Below are 17,746 nucleotides of genomic sequence, written 5' to 3'. Positions count from 1 at the left end.
ATTGTACATGTGGTGCATGTGTATATGACTGTATATGTGGTGCATGTGTACATGACTATATGTGGTGCATGTGTATATGACTGTATATGTGGTGCATGTGTACATGACTGTATATGTGGTGCATGTGTACATGACTGTATATGTGGTGCATGTGTACATGACTGTATATGTGGTGCATGTGTATATGACTGTATATGTGGTGCATGTGTACATGACTGTATATGTGATGCATGTGTACATGACTGTATATGTGGTGCATGTGTACATGACTATATGTGGTGCCTGTGTAGATAATTGTACATGTGGTGCATGTGTATATGACTGTATATGTGGTGCATGTGTACATGACTATATGTGGTGCCTGTGTACATGACTGTATATGTGGTGCCTGTGTAGATAATTGTACATGTGGTGCATGTGTAGATGACTGTATATGTGGTGCATGTGTACATGACTGTACATGTGGTGCATGTGTACGTGACTGAAAATGTGGTGCATGTGTATATGACTGTATATGTGGTGCATGTGTACATGACTGTACATGTGTACATGACTGTATATGTGGTGCATGTGTACATGACTGTACATGTTGTGCATGTGTACATGACTATATGTGGTGCATGTGTACATGCAAACTCTGTGGGCATTGAAGATATAAAGCATTGTTTTCCTTGTCATGTTCTCATCACGTTTCAACATGTTTGATCCTAACGATGGTTGAACATATGCTGTATGTTTGGGTTTGTTCTTCGTGTAATTTAAAAGCCATAAAGGGATCCGTGTGCCCCCATGATGCGTCGATCAGATAAAGTGACCTGAGCTTGACCGTAATCCGTTAAAACTTTTGTTTGCTACGGTAACACGTACAAAGTCATGCAAACAATGTTAAATGTGAATCGAGTACTTCATCCAATTCATTTACTTTTTCATTTGCCTCTTCCTCAGGTGGATACCCTGGCTTTGCACCCCATTTCCCACCACCGTTACCTCCTCACTTCCCCCTTCCTTACCCTGTGGAATGGTGGCCGAACTAGGACGAGGTTGTGAAGTGAGGGCCGGCAAAGGGAGGGTGCAGAGATCAGTTTGAAGAGTTGCAAGCAACACTGTGGTTGGCTATTGAGCTATGATTAGGGTTAGAATAGGATTTTTAGATGTGATGGGGGGAGGGGCATGCTGAATGACCCTATGGTTAGGGGGTGAAGATTGGGAGATGAGGGCTATGGGAGGATTATGATGTAGCGATGTGTTGATCTCGTGGCATTTTGATTTTGGGCTTCAAATTTAGGGTTAGGGGTTTAGGTGTTTAGGAATGGCTATGATTAAAAGGTCTTGGGTTAAAGGTTTAGGGTTATGGTTTTGGACTTTGTAGAAGGTTAAATTACCAATAATTGGATATGTTTAGCAGTAGCTCTGGGCTGCTTGTTTGGGGCAAAAATTAATTATTTTTTGCGTCACGTCTGCCCGACTGGGTCAAAGAGAGGAACGGGGGGAGCGCACGGGTGAGGCAGGAAAACGGGGCCGAGGAAGGGGATATCAGGAGAGGGTGTCGGTGAGTGCTAGGCGGGAGCGAAGCGACGCGAGGGGAAAGCATGGATTCCCGTTCGTTCTCACACACGACCCTTCTCTCGGCTCCAAAATTTTCTCCGCAAAAAAGGGGAAACGGTTAATTAAAAAGTAGGTTAAAAGTCGTTTCAATGTATAGCAATCGATCGTCGAATCGTTAAAAAGAATCGGTTCTGGCTTTTCAAAGCCGGTCCTTTGGCTTTTCGCGGAAACTTGTCCAAATTAAGAACTGTGGTTAATTTACATGAATTAAGTAACTTGATGAACAGCAGAGCTGGCGGTGCTAATGCGGGCACTTGGGAAGGGGTGGACGGGGTGGGGGATGATATGGGGCTTTGCAGGAACCAGTTAGAGTTTATTTACAACCGAGTCCCGGACTCAAACCTGTGACTATGGCTTCAGCTTTAACGGTGGACCGGGTCCGATTCGCCGTCGGCGATCGACGCCGAGACGAACGAGCGATTCGGGCCCGGCCGTTGATGCTCGGATTTTCACCCGTGGCCCATGGTGTATCTTTATTTTTCTTTTTGTTTTCTTTTCCTAAGAGTTCGCGACGGAGCCTTCGTTCCCCGGACGGGACGCTTCGGTTAAGAAAAGTCAGAAACGTTTGTAAATTTTTTACATTTCTGTCTCTCGTGACCCAAAAAGTGACCTTTTTGATATGTGGAATTGCCAGGTCCAGTGGTAGGGTCATGGAGAGGTCATCTTGACTTTTTAAGGGTCGCGGTATCTTGCTGCCTGTTGGAAAGTCTCTCGAGTTGGACACGCGCGATTCGTGTCCGGACTTTATAGAAACGGGCCGTACTAGCTGGTGGAGTTTTGAATCCAGATGCTGAGCATCTGTTATTATATTATTTTATTTATAATTTCTGTGGGTCTCACCAGGAGCTGGATTACTTGGTTAACAGGAAAGCTGGATCAGCTGGAGGACCTTTTGAGGTCCTGAAGAGCTTAGGACACTTGGGTTTCGGGGTGGTTTTTTTAATCAAAGGTTTATTTTTTTTACCAAACTCAACGGAAAGAGAAAAGCACTTTAGTAGTTGTACATGTCTGTCTCTTCATCCTTGTCTGCTTGCAACACTGGGTTAACTTTTGGAAGAAAGTTCTAGTAGAAGAATGAAAATATTGTGTTCGCATTTGGCGCAGTCTTAACCAGTTTTATATCTGACATCATTCGTCTCATTTCTGTTGAATCACGACTTTTCCTCTTTCAACTTTGCCCTCTCAGATTTGTGCCTTTCTTGATTATCAACTGCGTGTCTATCGTATCTGTCTGTCTGTTTCCATCGTTTTTACATCCTTTTGAATTCCATTTCCTGTTGTGTCAGAGAGATTGGGTTGTCTTGGCAACTTCTACCCCCTTATGGTAACATCTGTTTACCAATTGAGGTGTATTGACCTGTTGGTTTTGCTTTTGCCCAGGGAAGAAGAAATAAGGGATAGGGAGGATGGGTGGGTGGGTGTCCAATCACTTCTCTATACCTTTGTCTGTCTATTTGCTTCGGGTTTTTTTTTTTTTACTGTTTTTGTACGTCTGCAGCCCAGCTGCGCGATGGCCTCCCATCTCGGCAGCCGGGCTGCCAGCTGTCCGTCTGCTTAAACAGGCTGCCTGTCTGTGTGGCCGGGCTGTCTGTTAGATGTCTGCCGGCCGTCCGTCCGCACAGCCGGGCTGCCTATTGGATGACCGTCGGCCGTCCGTCTGTGCGGCCTGGCTGCCTGTCTCTGCATCTGGGTTGACCGCATGCCAGCCATCAGAGCAGCAAGGCTGCATGTTGGATGTCTGCTGGCCATCCGTCTGCGCAGCTGGGCTGCATGTATCTGTATCTAGGTTGACCGAGTGCCAGCCGTTAGAGCAGCCCGGCTGTCTGTTGTATGTCTGCCATCTGCACAGTCGGGCTGCTTCTTGGATGACTGCCAGCTGACCGTCTGCATAGCTGGGCTGCCCGTCAGTGGAGCAGATGTCCTTTTAGCGACGTGTGTGAGCAAATTTTTCCTATTTTTTCCTCTGTGTGTCCCCTATGTGTACATGTTTCCGGTGTGGGGCAGGGCCAGGGTGGGGGGGTTGGTTGGGCGTGGATGGGGGTAATATTGTCCGCCAGACTGTCAGATGCCTCTGCTGCAGTTTACAAACCACAATGAAAATCTGATCGGGTACATTTCCGCGCTAAAAGCCGAGCAAACAGACAAGACGCAAAAAAAGCTGGACCAACTGGCCTTTCGCCCCCAGCGCCCATATCTATAATGTGCTTAATGTGTTATTTAGACTCACGTATTCTTATCATCGTCACTGCAACGGCTTCGCAGGAGTGGCTTGAAGGAAATGGAGGGAAATGGTAGAGTGAGCTGAGGGTGTACAAGGAAATAGATGAGGATCAAATACAGAAACATATGCCTGGCCTATTGAATATCCAGAGGGATTTTACTTGTGGTTCCATCTCAGGTGATGAAGCATTCCGTATATTCAGGGCTGTTTTAGTCCTTCCGGGCTTGGCAGGATGTCGCGGTGTTTAATGATGTAGAAACAAACCAGGGGTGATGGATGTGGAAGGGGGAGGTTAGGCGGGTGAAGACATGAGGTGGTCAAAATGCGCTCAAACAATCCGATGAAGAGGGAAGAGTGGTTTTTCTCGGCTTACATTTTGTTGCTGTGCTTTCCTTTCATTTTCAATAAAACTGTTCTGCTTACTGTGCTTCGTCACAAGTGTAAAATTTGAACGGTTTTGCACATTTTGGGTTTTCGAGGATTTCCTGCCTCCATTAGCAAATTCAGTCTTCCTGCCTGATTCACGCACACTCATGGGTGCAGTGCACTCTCTCTGCATGCTCGGTGAAAATGTCCGCAGTACAATGGCAATTCCGAGTTCACTCGGTGTTCCGTCCACGTTCTCTTGTACATCTTGAGCAAGTTCACTCAACACTCACTCTGACATCTTGAGTAAGTTCACTCAACGTTCACTCACACTCACTCTGACATCTTGAGCATGTTCACTCAACACTCACTCTGACATCTTGAGTAAGTTCACTCAACACTCACTCTGACATATTGAGTAAGTTCACTCAACACTCATTGACATATTGAGCAAGTTCACTCACACTCACTCCGACATCTTGAGTAAGTAAGTCCAGTGAATGTGCAAACTTTGCTGCCCAGGTTATTTCATTGATTTTCACCTCATGGACAATGAAAGTGATTTGTAATGGACACATTACCTCAAACTGTAGTGAATTATGGGGTGAAGGGAGTTGGAGAGAAGGGAATGGGCTGGGATGGGGGTTGGCGGCACGGGGTTGGTGTTGGCAATGGTGGGAAAGGGTTGGTTGTGGGGGGCGGGGAGGAGATGCTGGTGTGGTTGGTGAGGGGTGCATCAGTGGGGTGGGTTGGGGTTGGTGAAGTGTGTGTGTGAATAGGGGTGATGAAGTTGAGTGACCAGGGTGGGGCTGATGAAGGGTGGATAAAGTGGGGTCAGCTTGGAGGAAGGGTGCATTGGTGAGGGAGGGTCTGGATTGGTGGGAACAGTGAGGAAGCATGGGGTCGGGAAGGGGGGTTGATGAGGTGTTGCTTTATATCGAGAGTTGGTGAAGATAGGTGGTTGAGTTGGTTATGGGCGGGGTTGAAGTGTGGGAGGGTTGTGGTGGGTGAGGGGTCGTTGGGTTGTCAGGGGTGGTGGAGTGGAGTGGTGTTGGTGGAGTGGATTTGGTGAGGAGGGGGAGGGTGTGAAGGTTAGGGTGGGATGGAGTATGGGAGGTTAGGGTTCGATTTCTCTAAAAAGAGGGAAAAATATCCTGCTTGTGAAATATAATTTGGCATCAACATTATTCGTGCCTGTTTTCCTAATAATTTCTAAAGTGAATGTTGAGCTTTTCAAACACAGCATGGAAGCGGCCGCCATAAACGGAGACATATACACACGCAAACACCACGGTTCGCAATATATAACTAGATGGTATTCATAGAATACTTACCCTGCCCAGTCAACTTGTTGCGAGCCAACTCTTCTGTTTTTTTGTTTTTTCAACATATCCGATTAAGTTTTCCGATGTGTCCGAAACATTTTTCAACATTTTTTAAATTTGATCCAATATGGCTGCCAGACCACGTGAGTGATGACGTCATAAATTTATATTCTCTAAATAATTGTTGCATAGATCATGCTCAACACATTTCAAACTGATCAGACTAAGCATTGTCCCTGTCGAATTACGACGTCATAATTATGGCACCAATGACGTCATCGTTAACAATACCTATTCCCCATATGGAGTTCTTTACAATGAGCCATGTTTAAATTTTTTCCATGCAGCAGTTTTGGAGATATAGAGGTGGAACATTTTTCCGTTTTTCCAAGATGGCGCCTGTAACACATGACCAATGACGTCATGATTATCATTAAAATATTCTAAAGAGGAGGTGTTCCTATGGTGAAGATTTCGTGTCCATCAGACCAACAGTTGCTGAAATTTTTAAAATAATGATTGGATGGATAAGTGTTGTATTTGTCGAATTATGACGTCATAACGAAGGCACCGATGACATCATTAACATATCTTATTCCCCATGGGGAGTCGGTGACAATGAGCCAGGTCTCAACTTTTTCCATGGAGTGGTTTCAGAGATATAGAGGTGCGAAGTTTTTCTAAGATGGCGCCTGTTCCACCTGACCTATGACGTCATAATAATCACTGAAATATTATACTGGAGGAGGTCCTCCTATAGTGAAGATTTCATGTCAATCGGACCAACGGTTGCCGAGAAAATGAATTTTTAAAATGCAGACGCCACGTATGTAACTGAATGCTTAACCTCGCTTTTCGCTTCGCGAGCGCAGGGTAACAAACGACTCCAATTCCAAGGAACTTCAATGCAGGAAGAGACCATTCTGCCCATCAAGGCTGCACGTGTTTGGTAGGATGCATTTCTTCTGGTTGAGGGTTGAGCTTTGCCTGCGTGCAGAGCTTTCAAATACAGCGCAGGAAGTGTCCGCCAGAAACGGGAGACAGCCGAACGCACAAATGCAAGGACACACCACACTTTGCATCATATAATTGTATATATTTACTAGAACGGCACTCGGTAGAGCACATACCTCCGCCAGACTGAGCAGTTTACATTTTGTATCCACTGATGGGCCGGATCTGGATCTGGACCTGAACGAACATCAAATTGCTTGTTCTCATCACCGAACCAACTCATTCGCCTAGTTTTGTCATAACCCGTCCATAACTTTTTGAAATATCACGCTATTTAATGTGTCATTTTTGGCCCCGTCTCTCAATGGTGAAGAATCACTTAGAAAATTAAAAAATTCTCATATCCAGATCACTATTCAGATCTTCACCAAAGTTGAATCCATTCTTCCTTGTCACACACCCAACCTGTCTACCAAGTATCGTTTGAATCCGTTCACAACTTTTTGAGATATGTTCACAGACAGACAAAGGTGGAAATATCACCTCTGCCCAGCTTCGGTGGCAGACGTAACAAAAACGTCATGAAGCTGCGTGCATACGAAGCCTTCAAACCCATTGGCTGGAGAGCTGACTTGACTCCACCCACAAATTGTCAGGAAGACAATGTGGTGGGCCTCAGGTATCTTCAGACGTCTCATATTCACGATTTTATTATCCGAGTTATATAACCGCGATGTATCATATATGCACATAAGCAGTAGGTTTGTTTTTGCATTGTGTATGAAAGCCAGGTTGTTCTTTTTTTGGGCAGCGGTCTCGCCAATACACCGCCCAAATAAAGGGATGAGCAATTAGTATAACAAATGAAGGTTTCTATACGTAATGAACCCGAGTTATCAAGGCTGAAAAGTGTGTGTGTGTGTGTGTCAGTCATGTCGCGCTATTCCTGATGGCAGTGGCTATTACAAGTCATAATGTAATAAAATACGTCGATTCGCTGCAAGAAAACCATAGACATTGGAAATGATCATTCGAGGCGTTTGTTGGTGTGACTTCTAGTTCTATGCGCTCTTGGTCGGGGGGAAGGGGTAGAAAAGGTAGCGAGGCAAGGGATACAAGTGGGAGTGGATGAAGGGATTGAGGGAAGTGAGTGATTGGGTTGAGTGGAGGTATGTGATGGTGGTTAAAAAAGGAGAATAAGTGGGAGTGGATTAAGGCTTTGAGGGAAATGTGTGAAGGGGTAGAGGGGAATGGAAGAAGGTGTTGCTCATGAATAGATGGATTAAAGGGAGTAGGTTTGCAGGTGTTAGCAGCAATGGCTCGCCGAGTAGATATCGGTGTGTCTGTGTATGTGTGTGCATGTCTGCGGGTGTGTATGTGGGTGTGTCTGTGTATGTGTGTGCATGTCTGCGGGTGTGGATGTGTATGTGTGCATGTTTGTGTGTGTGTGTGTGTGTGTGTGAATTTGTGTGTACGTACGTGTGTGTGTGTGTGTGTGTGTGTGTGTGTGTGTGTGTGTGTGCGCGCATGTCTGCGGGTGTGGATGTGTATGTGTGCATGTGTGTGTATGTTTGTGTGTGTTTGTGCGTGTGTGTGTGTTTGTATGTATGTGTGTGTGCATGTGCGTTTGTGTGTATGTATGTGTGTGTATGTGTGTGTGTGCATGTGTTTGTGTGTTTATGTGTGCGTGTATGTGTGTGTGTGTGAATTTGTGTGTACGTGTGTGTGTGTGTGTGTGTGTGTGTGTGTGTGTGTGTGTGTGTGTGTGTGTGTGTGTGTGTGTGTGTGTGTGTGTGTGTGTGTGTGCATGTGTTTTTGTGTGTGTGTCAGCTGTACTTCAAGCCTTAGCCCATATATATATATATATATAAAAACAGACCTCAAACAAGGGAATTGGGCCATCATTGCCGTGGTGCACTCCCTGGGTAATTGTTGCTCCACCTTTAAACATCAATCTTGATGATTTACTGGTCTACATAACCCGATATTCACCGGATGACCCTCTTGTGTATACATATTTGAAGAGGAGTCCATCACGGCCATGCTGCCGCAGTCGAAGACTCGACTCGGCACGAAGAGCTTGGTCCAAGTAGGACTTGTTGATAAGTGAGTCCTTTTACTTACTTTGTCCATCTTCTGTCCAAGTGTTCACAGGTAAGGTGGGGTAGGTGAGGGTGGTGTTTAAAACGGCTCCTTTCTGTGATACGAGAGCCTTGAGAATTGAGATATGAGTTCAGGTTTTATTTTTAAAGTTTAATCTTCGAGGCCTCATGAACACAACAACACGTGACCATCACCTTCACACCATCACCAGTCACCAGGTATCCTTTTAGTTTGTTCTTATTCGAATTGTTTTCGTTCAAATATTCCTGCGATGTGACGGTTACAATATTTGTGTCAGGTTGTTTTTCTCCGAATGTTGCTCCTGTCATTTCTGCACCACCCTTCAGGTGCCTAAACATCAAACCACCTTGTACCTTTCTTAACCACCGCTGTCCTTTTCAGCACAATGATTCGCCAGTGCGAGCATTCCTCTTTACTCTCCACCCTCAAGGCTGCTTGTGCACCTGTGTTGTACGCACTTGTCCTGGTGCAAGTTTGAGGCCTACATACATGCTGACTGAGGAACCTCTGTTTGAGGCCTACATACATGCTGACTGAGGAACCTCTGTTTGAGGCACCTCTGTTTGAGGCCTACATACATGCTGATTCAGGAACCTCTGTTTGAGGCCTACATACATGCTGACCGAGGAACCTCTGTTTGAGGCCTACATTCATGCTGACCGAGGAACTTCTGTTTGAGGCCTACATACATGCTGACCGAGGAACCTCTGTTTGAGGCCTACATGCATGCTGACCGAGGAACCTCTGTTTGAGGCCTACATACATGCTGACCGAGGAACCTCTGTTTGAGGCGTGCAACGTTCTCATCAATTTGAATGCATTTTCACGTATTGGAGACATCTGCATGCAGTTTCATTCCTCGCGCCATTGTTGCATCAACTCGTCTGCAAAAAACAAAAAAAAACAAAAACATTTGAGAATGACACACGCCTTTCCTTCGAGAATGTCACAACCTTTCCTTCGAGAATGACACAACCTTTCCTTCGAGAATGATACAACCTTTTCTTCGAGAATGACACAACTTTCCTTCGAGAATGATACAACCTTTCCTTCGAGAATATCACAACCTTTCCTTCGAGAATGTCGCAACCTTTCCTTCGAGAATGATACAACCTTTCCTTCGAGAATGACAACTTTCCTTCGAGAATGACACGACACTTTCCTTCGAGAATATCACAACCTTTCCTTCGAGAATGTCACAACCTTTCCTTCGAGAATATCACAACCTTTCCTTCGAGAATGTCACAACCTTTCCTTCGAGAATGATACAACCTTTCCTTCGAGAATGACAACTTTCCTTCGAGAATGACACAACCTTTCCTTCGAGAATGTCACAACCTTTCCTTCGAGAATGACACGACACTTTCCTTCGAGAATGATACCACCTTTCCTTCGAGAATGTCACCTTTCCTTCGAGAATGATACAACCTTTCCTTCGAGAATGTCACCTTTCCTTCGAGAATGATACAACCTTTCCTTCGAGAATGATACAACCTTTTCTTCGAGAATGTCACAACCTTTCCTTCGAGAATGATACAACCTTTACTTCGAGAATGATACAACTTTTCCTTCGAGAATGTCACAACCTTTCCTTCGAGAATGATACAACCTTTCCTTCGAGAATGATACATCTTTCCTTCGAGAATGTCACAACCTTTCCTTCGAGAATGATACCACCTTTCCTTCGAGAATGTCACCTTTCCTTCGAGAATGATACAATCTTTCCTTCGAGAATGATACAACTTTTCCTTCGAGAATGTCACAACCTTTCCTTCGAGAATGATACAACCTTTCCTTCGAGAATGATACAACCTTTCCTTCGAGAATGTCACAACCTTTCCATCGAGAATGTCACAACCTTTCCTTCGAGAATGATACAACCTTTCCTTCGAGAATGATACAGCCTTTCCTTCGAGAATGTCACAACCTTTCCTTCGAGAATGTCACAACCTTTCCTTCGAGAATGATACCACCTTTTCTTCGAGAATGTCACAACCTTTCCTTCGAGAATGATACAGCCTTTCCTTCGAGAATGTCACAACCTTTCCTTCGAGAATGATACAAGCTTTCCTTCGAGAATGTCACAACCTTTCCTTCGAGAATGATACAACCTTTTCTTCGAGAATGACACAACTTTCCTTCGAGAATGTCACAACCTTTCCTTCGAGAATGTCACAACCTTTCCTTCGAGAATGTCACAACCTTTCCTTCGAGAATGTCACAACCTTTCCTTCGAGAATGATACAACCTTTTCTTCGAGAATGATACAACCTTTTCTTCAAGAATGTCACAACCTTTCCTTCGAGAATGATACAACCTTTTCTTCGAGAATGTCACAACCTTTCCTTCGAGAATGATACAGCCTTTCCTTCGAGAATGTCACAACCTTTCCTTCGAGAATGATACAGCCTTTCCTTCGAGAATGTCACAACCTTTCCTTCGAGAATGATACAAGCTTTCCTTCGAGAATGTCACAACCTTTCCTTCGAGAATGATACAACCTTTTCTTCGAGAATGACACAACTTTCCTTCGAGAATGTCACAACCTTTCCTTCGAGAATGTCACAACCTTTCCTTCGAGAATGATACAGCCTTTCCTTCGAGAATGTCACAACCTTTCCTTCGAGAATGTCACAACCTTTCCTTCGAGAATGATACAACCTTTCCTTCAAGAATGATACCACCTTTCCTTCGAGAATGACACGACACTTTCCTTCGAGAATGATACAACCTTTTCGAGAATGTCACAACCTTTCCTTCGAGAATGATACAACCTTTCCTTCGAGAATGACACAACTTTCCTTCGAGAATGTCACAACCTTTCCTTTGAGAATGTCACAACCTTTCCTTCGAGAATGTCACAACCTTTCCTTCGAGAATGTCACAACCTTTCCTTCGAGAATGATACAACCTTTTCTTCGAGAATGTCACAACCTTTCCTTCGAGAATGATACAACCTTTTCTTCGAGAATGTCACAAACTTTCCTTCGAGAATGATACAACCTTTCCTTCGAGAATGTCACAACCTTTCCTTCGAGAATGTCACAACCTTTCCTTCGAGAATGATACAACCTTTCCTTCGAGAATGATACAACCTTTTCTTCGAGAATGACACAACTTTCCTTCGAGAATGATACAACCTTTCCTTCGAGAATGACACAACCTTTCCTTCGAGAATGATACAACCTTTTCTTCGAGAATGTCACAACCTTTCCTTCGAGAATGATACAACCTTTTCTTCGAGAATGTCACAAACTTTCCTTCGAGAATGTCACAACCTTTCCTTCGAGAATGATACAACCTTTTCTTCGAGAATGTCACAAACTTTCCTTCGAGAATGTCACAACCTTTCCTTCGAGAATGATACAACCTTTTCTTCGAGAATGACACAACTTTCCTTCGAGAATGATACAACCTTTCCTTCGAGAATGTCACAACCTTTCCTTCGAGAATGATACAACCTTTTCTTCGAGAATGCAACAACCTTTCCTTCGAGAATGATACAACCTTTCCTTCGAGAATGTCACAACCTTTCCTTCGAGAATGTCACAACCTTTCCTTCGAGAATGATACAACCTTTCCTTCGAGAATGATACAACCTTTCCTTCGAGAATGACACAACTTTCCTTCGAGAATGATACAACCTTTCCTTCGAGAATGACACAACTTTCCTTCGAGAATGATACAACCTTTTCTTCGAGAATGTCACAACCTTTCCTTCGAGAATGATACAACCTTTCCTTCGAGAATGATACAACCTTTTCTTCGAGAATGACACAACTTTCCTTCGAGAATGATACAACCTTTCCTTCGAGAATGACACAACTTTCCTTCGAGAATGATACAACCTTTTCTTCGAGAATGTCACAACCTTTCCTTCGAGAATGATACAACCTTTTCTTCGAGAATGTCACAAACTTTCCTTCGAGAATGTCACAACCTTTCCTTCGAGAATGTCACAACCTTTCCTTCGAGAATGATACAACCTTTTCTTCGAGAATGACACAACTTTCCTTCGAGAATGATACAACCTTTCCTTCGAGAATGACACAACTTTCCTTCGAGAATGATACAACCTTTCAACTTGCTGCAAATTATCCAAATCGTTTTGCCTTTATGTGGTGACGTCATTTCTCCAAACCAAAAACCAAGGAAAAGAAATGAATAAAAACCAAACACCAATGGATGTTTTTTTTTACAAATGAAATTGATGAATGGAAGTTTATTTCACGTTAAACAAAGGAATCATAAACCGAAGAGACAAATGGACAATACAACCGCTTTCTCATTTATTCTGTACATTACAAATGTCCAAGTGATTTCCCACGATGTCGATCGGTGGATAAAAAAAAAAAAAAAAGACAAACTTGCAGACGAGACGCTTGAATCGCATGGCAAGGGATGCTTAGCCGGCGAAGCACACAGGCCCGAGGCTCAGCGACAGCTGTGGGTGGAGTGGCAGCTTCTGAGGTTGTTGGGTTATGAGTTCAAGTTCCACCTTCTGCTCTCCGTGTTGTTGCTGAAACACAGGTGGCAAAGGTAGACGAGTTACTTGCCTGTAAGGACATGTAGCAGGAATTCAAACGACTATACTGTCAAGACCTCGAAAGCAAATAAGTTAAACGTAGATAAAATGTACACGTGACCCCCGCTACCCCCCACTCCATCCGACCCCCTTCCCACTCTCAAAAGAACCCAACACAGAAATGGTCAGAATTCCTTTGCCCAACAAGGGAGGGTTGGATTTGGCTGACATAGGTACCTTCTGTTCGGATCACTTTTGAAGTCGAGAAGAGGAGGCGGCGATAGAAATAGAACGAGGGGTTCGAAAACTGATCCGTGTGGAGAATGGAGCGAAAGTACGGGATGTTCTGGTGAAAGACGTGTTCCAGGTATCTGACCAATGACATTTCTCATACCTGGAGAGAAGGGTGCTGTAGTTGCCTCTCTCTCAGAAATGAGGTATACTGTTACTGTATAAGAATCACCTTCTTAATTACTGTACAACGAATGAGGTATACCATCAGAAGGGTACAGAGGATGTTCCAGGGAAGTGAAGGAGACAAAAAACAAGGTTGATCATAAAACTACACCTTGCAGAACACCAGGTTGAAGAGGAAGATCTCAGGACAGAATGTCGACAAGAGGAACCCATTGTTTGTGCTCGGAGAGAGAAATCCGATAACCATGCAACGAGGGGGTCCTTGGATACAGGTAGCAGCGTGCTAGGTAACGCTGGGTGTTGATATCGCGAGAAAGAGAGAGACAGAGAGAGTGGGAGGGAGAGAGAAAGAGAGAGAGCGGGAGGGAGAGAGAGAAGGAGGGAGAGGGAGAGAGAGAAGGAGGGAGAGGGAGAGAGAAAAAGAGAGCGGGAGGGAGAGGGAGAGAGAGAATGAGGGAGGGGGAGAGAGAGAAAGAGAGAGCGGGAGGGAGACAGAGAAGGAGGGAGAGAGAGAAAGAGAGAGCGGGAGGGAGAGAGAGAAGGAGAGAGAGAAAGAGAGAGAGAGCGGGAGGGAGAGAGAGAAAGAGAGAGACAGGGACAGGGACAGAGACAGAGACAGAGAGAGACAGACAGATGCCCTTGACTTCTCATCCGAGATCTGATGTAAACATCCACGAGCAACATATCCAAGGTGGAAAAACTCAGGTGGAAGCCGACCTGATTATCATCCATTAAAGAGTTGGAGAAGAGATGATACCAGATACTGTGACATGTATGTATCCATTGTGTACTATTGTGCTTGTAATTATTGTTAAAGGACACTTTAGGGGTTAACCATATACAATTGATCACTTATTGCCATATTTACCTCCATGGTTTATTGGGGTTTTCAAGGTTCCAATAACAAGGAACCTTGAAAACTATGGTAAACCACGGAGGTCAATATGGCAATGGGTACCAGGTACATGACTCACGGAGGAGCAATTCACACGGAGCGGACGCAGAGCCGATTCCGGGACCTGCTGCTCGTCGGCTCCACGGAGCTGAACTGCGGGTTCGAGTCCGGGGCAGGGCAGAGACATGTTCTGCCTGGCGGCGGCCGACAGCAGACGCAACAGCTTGAGCTGCACCAAGGACACGGGCCGTCCAGCTGCGTCCGTGTACCCAAGCTGGGGGAGATAAACATGTCGGTTTCCAGGCAAATATTCATTAGTGAAGATGACAAATTGGGATGAAGGAGCCAAGTGTAAGCAACCTTACATTTTAATTAATTAAAATGTGTGCTCGCATACATTACACCTCACCATAAGTTAAGTGTATGATAAACTAAAGTTGTAAATATCACATCGAACCGTGTGGAACCCTGTGTGTGTGTCGGTGTCTGTGTGTATATCTGAAATTGAGAGAGAGAGAAAAAACAGCTAAGCCAACAGTCAAATTTTGCAAACGTGCTGGGGGTACGCAGGTTTGAGTCGTGGGCACACAACCTCCCACCTCCCACCAGGAACTTCTCTAGGTTTGTGTGTATATGTCTGAAAATCATGGAAACAAAAAGGACATGAGAATGAGGAGAAACTGACCTCAAAGGAGGAAATGAGGCCATTTGGCCCATCATTACCATGGTGCACTCCTGAGTTAATTTTCGCTACAGCTTTAAACATCAATCTTTGTGATCTTTTACAAAAGTCTAAATATCCCGATGTTGTTTGGATGATCCAACGTATTAATTTTCGAAAACTATCCTGTGATACTCCCAATCTCATAAAAACAATTCCAAATCTACCAGTCAAGCATTAACTGGTAAACCCGGGGGAACGTTAAGTGGGCTATCTCATCTGCCTGCACTCACACGTGGATGGTAACGTATTTGTGGGCCGCAGTGGGAGCCGATGGCCTCGTGATGAGACCCGTCTCAACAAAAACACAAGCCTTTGCTTCTTACTCCTTAAACCGTACATGAATGACATTCAAACCAAGAACATCGTCCCCTTTCATGAAAGATCAAATATGGCAGTTGGAAGCAACAACGTCAAGGGAATGACAAAATAAAACGAATGAAGGGAAGTGCACACGCGGTACAAACCAGTTCACGGCGTTTTGAAGGATGCACTTTGTGCTTTGGTGTTTTCGGACTCGCTTTCACCTGAATCCAGTGGAGAAAGGTTGAGGGAGTTGTTTTGAGTGATAAGAGGGGAGAAATATTCGTTGTTTTTTTTAGCAAAGGGACAGATTGTGATGTAACGAATGATCCCACAACGGATAGCAAGACGAACCTTGGTGTTGGGAAGCGGGAAGATGCAGGTTTCGCCTCCGCCAGTGAAGTTGCAGAACACACGGAACGAGTCTCGTGCACAGCCCTGGTTCGGGTCGATGTAATATTCACCTGGTGAGAGTAACATTCGGACAGGTAGGGAAGGATCAGTGGCAGTACGAAGGTTTCAAAGCTTTTGTGTTTTAAGTAATTTACGTCTTCGGGTCAGAATCAAACTCCGTTTACATCCGTAACCGGAGCACGAGGGTGAGATGATTTGAAGCCGGCTGGTGGGATTTACACAAAGTAAACTTCCCAGGGCATTCCTCATGTAGAGACCAAAGTATAAATGTGTAGTTGTGAGAACATGGCCATTGTACTAGATCACAGGCCTTCGTTAACCCTTGTCCCGCACCACCTGCTTCCTGCTGTGCCATCCCACGTACCATCTGGGAAATCCGGGTGACACATGTACAGGTCCTTGCAGGTTCGTGCCGGATTTTCTTGAGTCCCTGTAGGCTGTTTCAGGTGTTCGATCTCATCCTTGTGCGGAATGAGGGAAAAGAACAAGAAATAGGTAAATTTTAAGGAATAACAAGGAGAAAAGACATAAAACGTCATGCCAGTCGGCCATCTTTGGTCGGATTACAAAACAAAATCTTCTGCATATGTCTATTCTCATGTATTGTCTTTTTGCCAAGTTTGAACAAAAACGGTCCATGCATGTCCGAGAAATAGTTGGGGACATGTTTAAGTAACAAAATGGCCGCCATTCGGCCATCTTGGATCTGATATCGAAACAAAATGACGTGCATATGTTAGCCATCATTCATTATCTGTGTGCAAATTTTGAATAAGATCGGTAAATGGAAGTCCGAGAAATGGCTGAGGACATGTTCAACATCAATAAATGGTTGAGGACGCTGCCAGTCGACCATCTTTGATCATATCGCGAAACAAAATGATGTGCATATGTATACCATCATGTGTTGTCTTTGTGCCAGGTAGGAACAAAATTGGTTCATACATCTCCGAGATATGGTTGCGGACGGACGAGACCCAATCCATTAGCCCCCGTTTCGGACCGAGTCCAACGGAGTATAATGAAACCCAAAACAGCACAGTGGGGGCATAAACTGAGAATGATTCCATGGAATGAAGAAGAGCCTTCAAAACAACATTCAAAAATGAAAACTTTGGAAACTTATAAACATCGAGTGCAGGGGAAGTGTTCAACGTGGTTTCACCAAAGTGAAAGTCTGAAGTTCATTTCCACATCTTTTCTTCTCAGAATGTTATCAGAATGGCATCGCTGTGCAGCATCATTGTCTAGACGTTGCGCCGCATCATTGCTGGGAGCACGACTAAGCCACGAATGCTGTCTGTCTTGTGCAAAGTATTCATGGATGTCGGGAAAGTCTCATTTTATGGATCGTGCAAAGTCTTCATCTTTTTAAAAGCTAAAATGAGAACCATCATGAAAAAGGAACAAGAATAAAAAATGGCACCTTGAGGGAGCTGAGGGACCCGAAGACCTCCTCCATTCCAGCTGAAGGTTCAAGTACCTCCCACTGATCCGTGAAAGGGCCCAAATTGTCCACATAGTCGTTGGGTATTGATCGGCGCTTCTTCGAACTATGAACGGGGAAAGGCTCAATGACCTCCCCTGGAGCACCCTGGGAAGAGGAGCAAAAGAATTAGAAAAGAAAGGAATTATGGCCCATCTATTTATTACATATGCACATGAAGATTGGCAGGGACAGAGGGATGTGCTCAATGAGAAAGCTTGTAGAGGGGAGAGGTGGAGGAGGATCAGCTATTCTGCAATACTTGTGTGCAAAATTAATAAATCCACTGCACGTAATAACAAAATGAGTGTATTCACCACTTGGAGGGATGATAGTGGATGTAAAAGGACATTTGGCCCTTTCATTGATACTTTTGGAAACACGAGGGTT

General features: G+C 44.6%; 2 protein-coding genes across 5 annotated transcripts in view; one reads left to right on the top strand and one right to left on the bottom strand.

Moving 5' to 3' along the window:
* The window catches only part of LOC137421404 (putative ATP-dependent RNA helicase Pl10), a 45,847-nt gene extending 41,594 nt beyond the window's left edge, over positions 1-4,253 (top strand). For all 3 annotated transcript variants that reach the window (XM_068107434.2, XM_068107433.2, XM_068107432.2), the window contains exon 19: positions 946-4,253. In XM_068107434.2, coding sequence (XP_067963535.1) covers positions 946-1,034 — 89 coding nt within the window. In that variant the 3' untranslated portion in view covers positions 1,035-4,253. The remainder of the gene's footprint in view (positions 1-945) is intronic.
* Positions 4,254-12,781: 8,528 nt separating this feature from the next.
* The window catches only part of LOC137421405 (uncharacterized), a 243,643-nt gene continuing 238,678 nt past the window's right edge, over positions 12,782-17,746 (bottom strand). For both annotated transcript variants that reach the window (XM_068107435.2, XM_068107436.2), the window contains 6 exons: positions 17,297-17,464; positions 16,235-16,331; positions 15,811-15,920; positions 15,621-15,680; positions 14,512-14,706; positions 12,782-13,114 (listed from right to left, as the gene is read on the bottom strand). In XM_068107435.2, the coding sequence (XP_067963536.2) occupies positions 13,001-13,114; positions 14,512-14,706; positions 15,621-15,680; positions 15,811-15,920; positions 16,235-16,331; positions 17,297-17,464 (744 nt within the window). In that variant the 3' untranslated portion in view covers positions 12,782-13,000. The remainder of the gene's footprint in view (positions 13,115-14,511; positions 14,707-15,620; positions 15,681-15,810; positions 15,921-16,234; positions 16,332-17,296; positions 17,465-17,746) is intronic.

The sequence above is a fragment of the Myxine glutinosa genome, chromosome 2 (assembly GCF_964187855.1).
Source record: "Myxine glutinosa chromosome 2, kmMyxGlut1.1, whole genome shotgun sequence".
NCBI lineage: Eukaryota > Metazoa > Chordata > Myxini > Myxiniformes > Myxinidae > Myxine > Myxine glutinosa.
The sequence above is the reverse complement of the archived record's forward strand: the minus strand, read 5'-3'. Positions and strand labels throughout refer to the sequence as shown.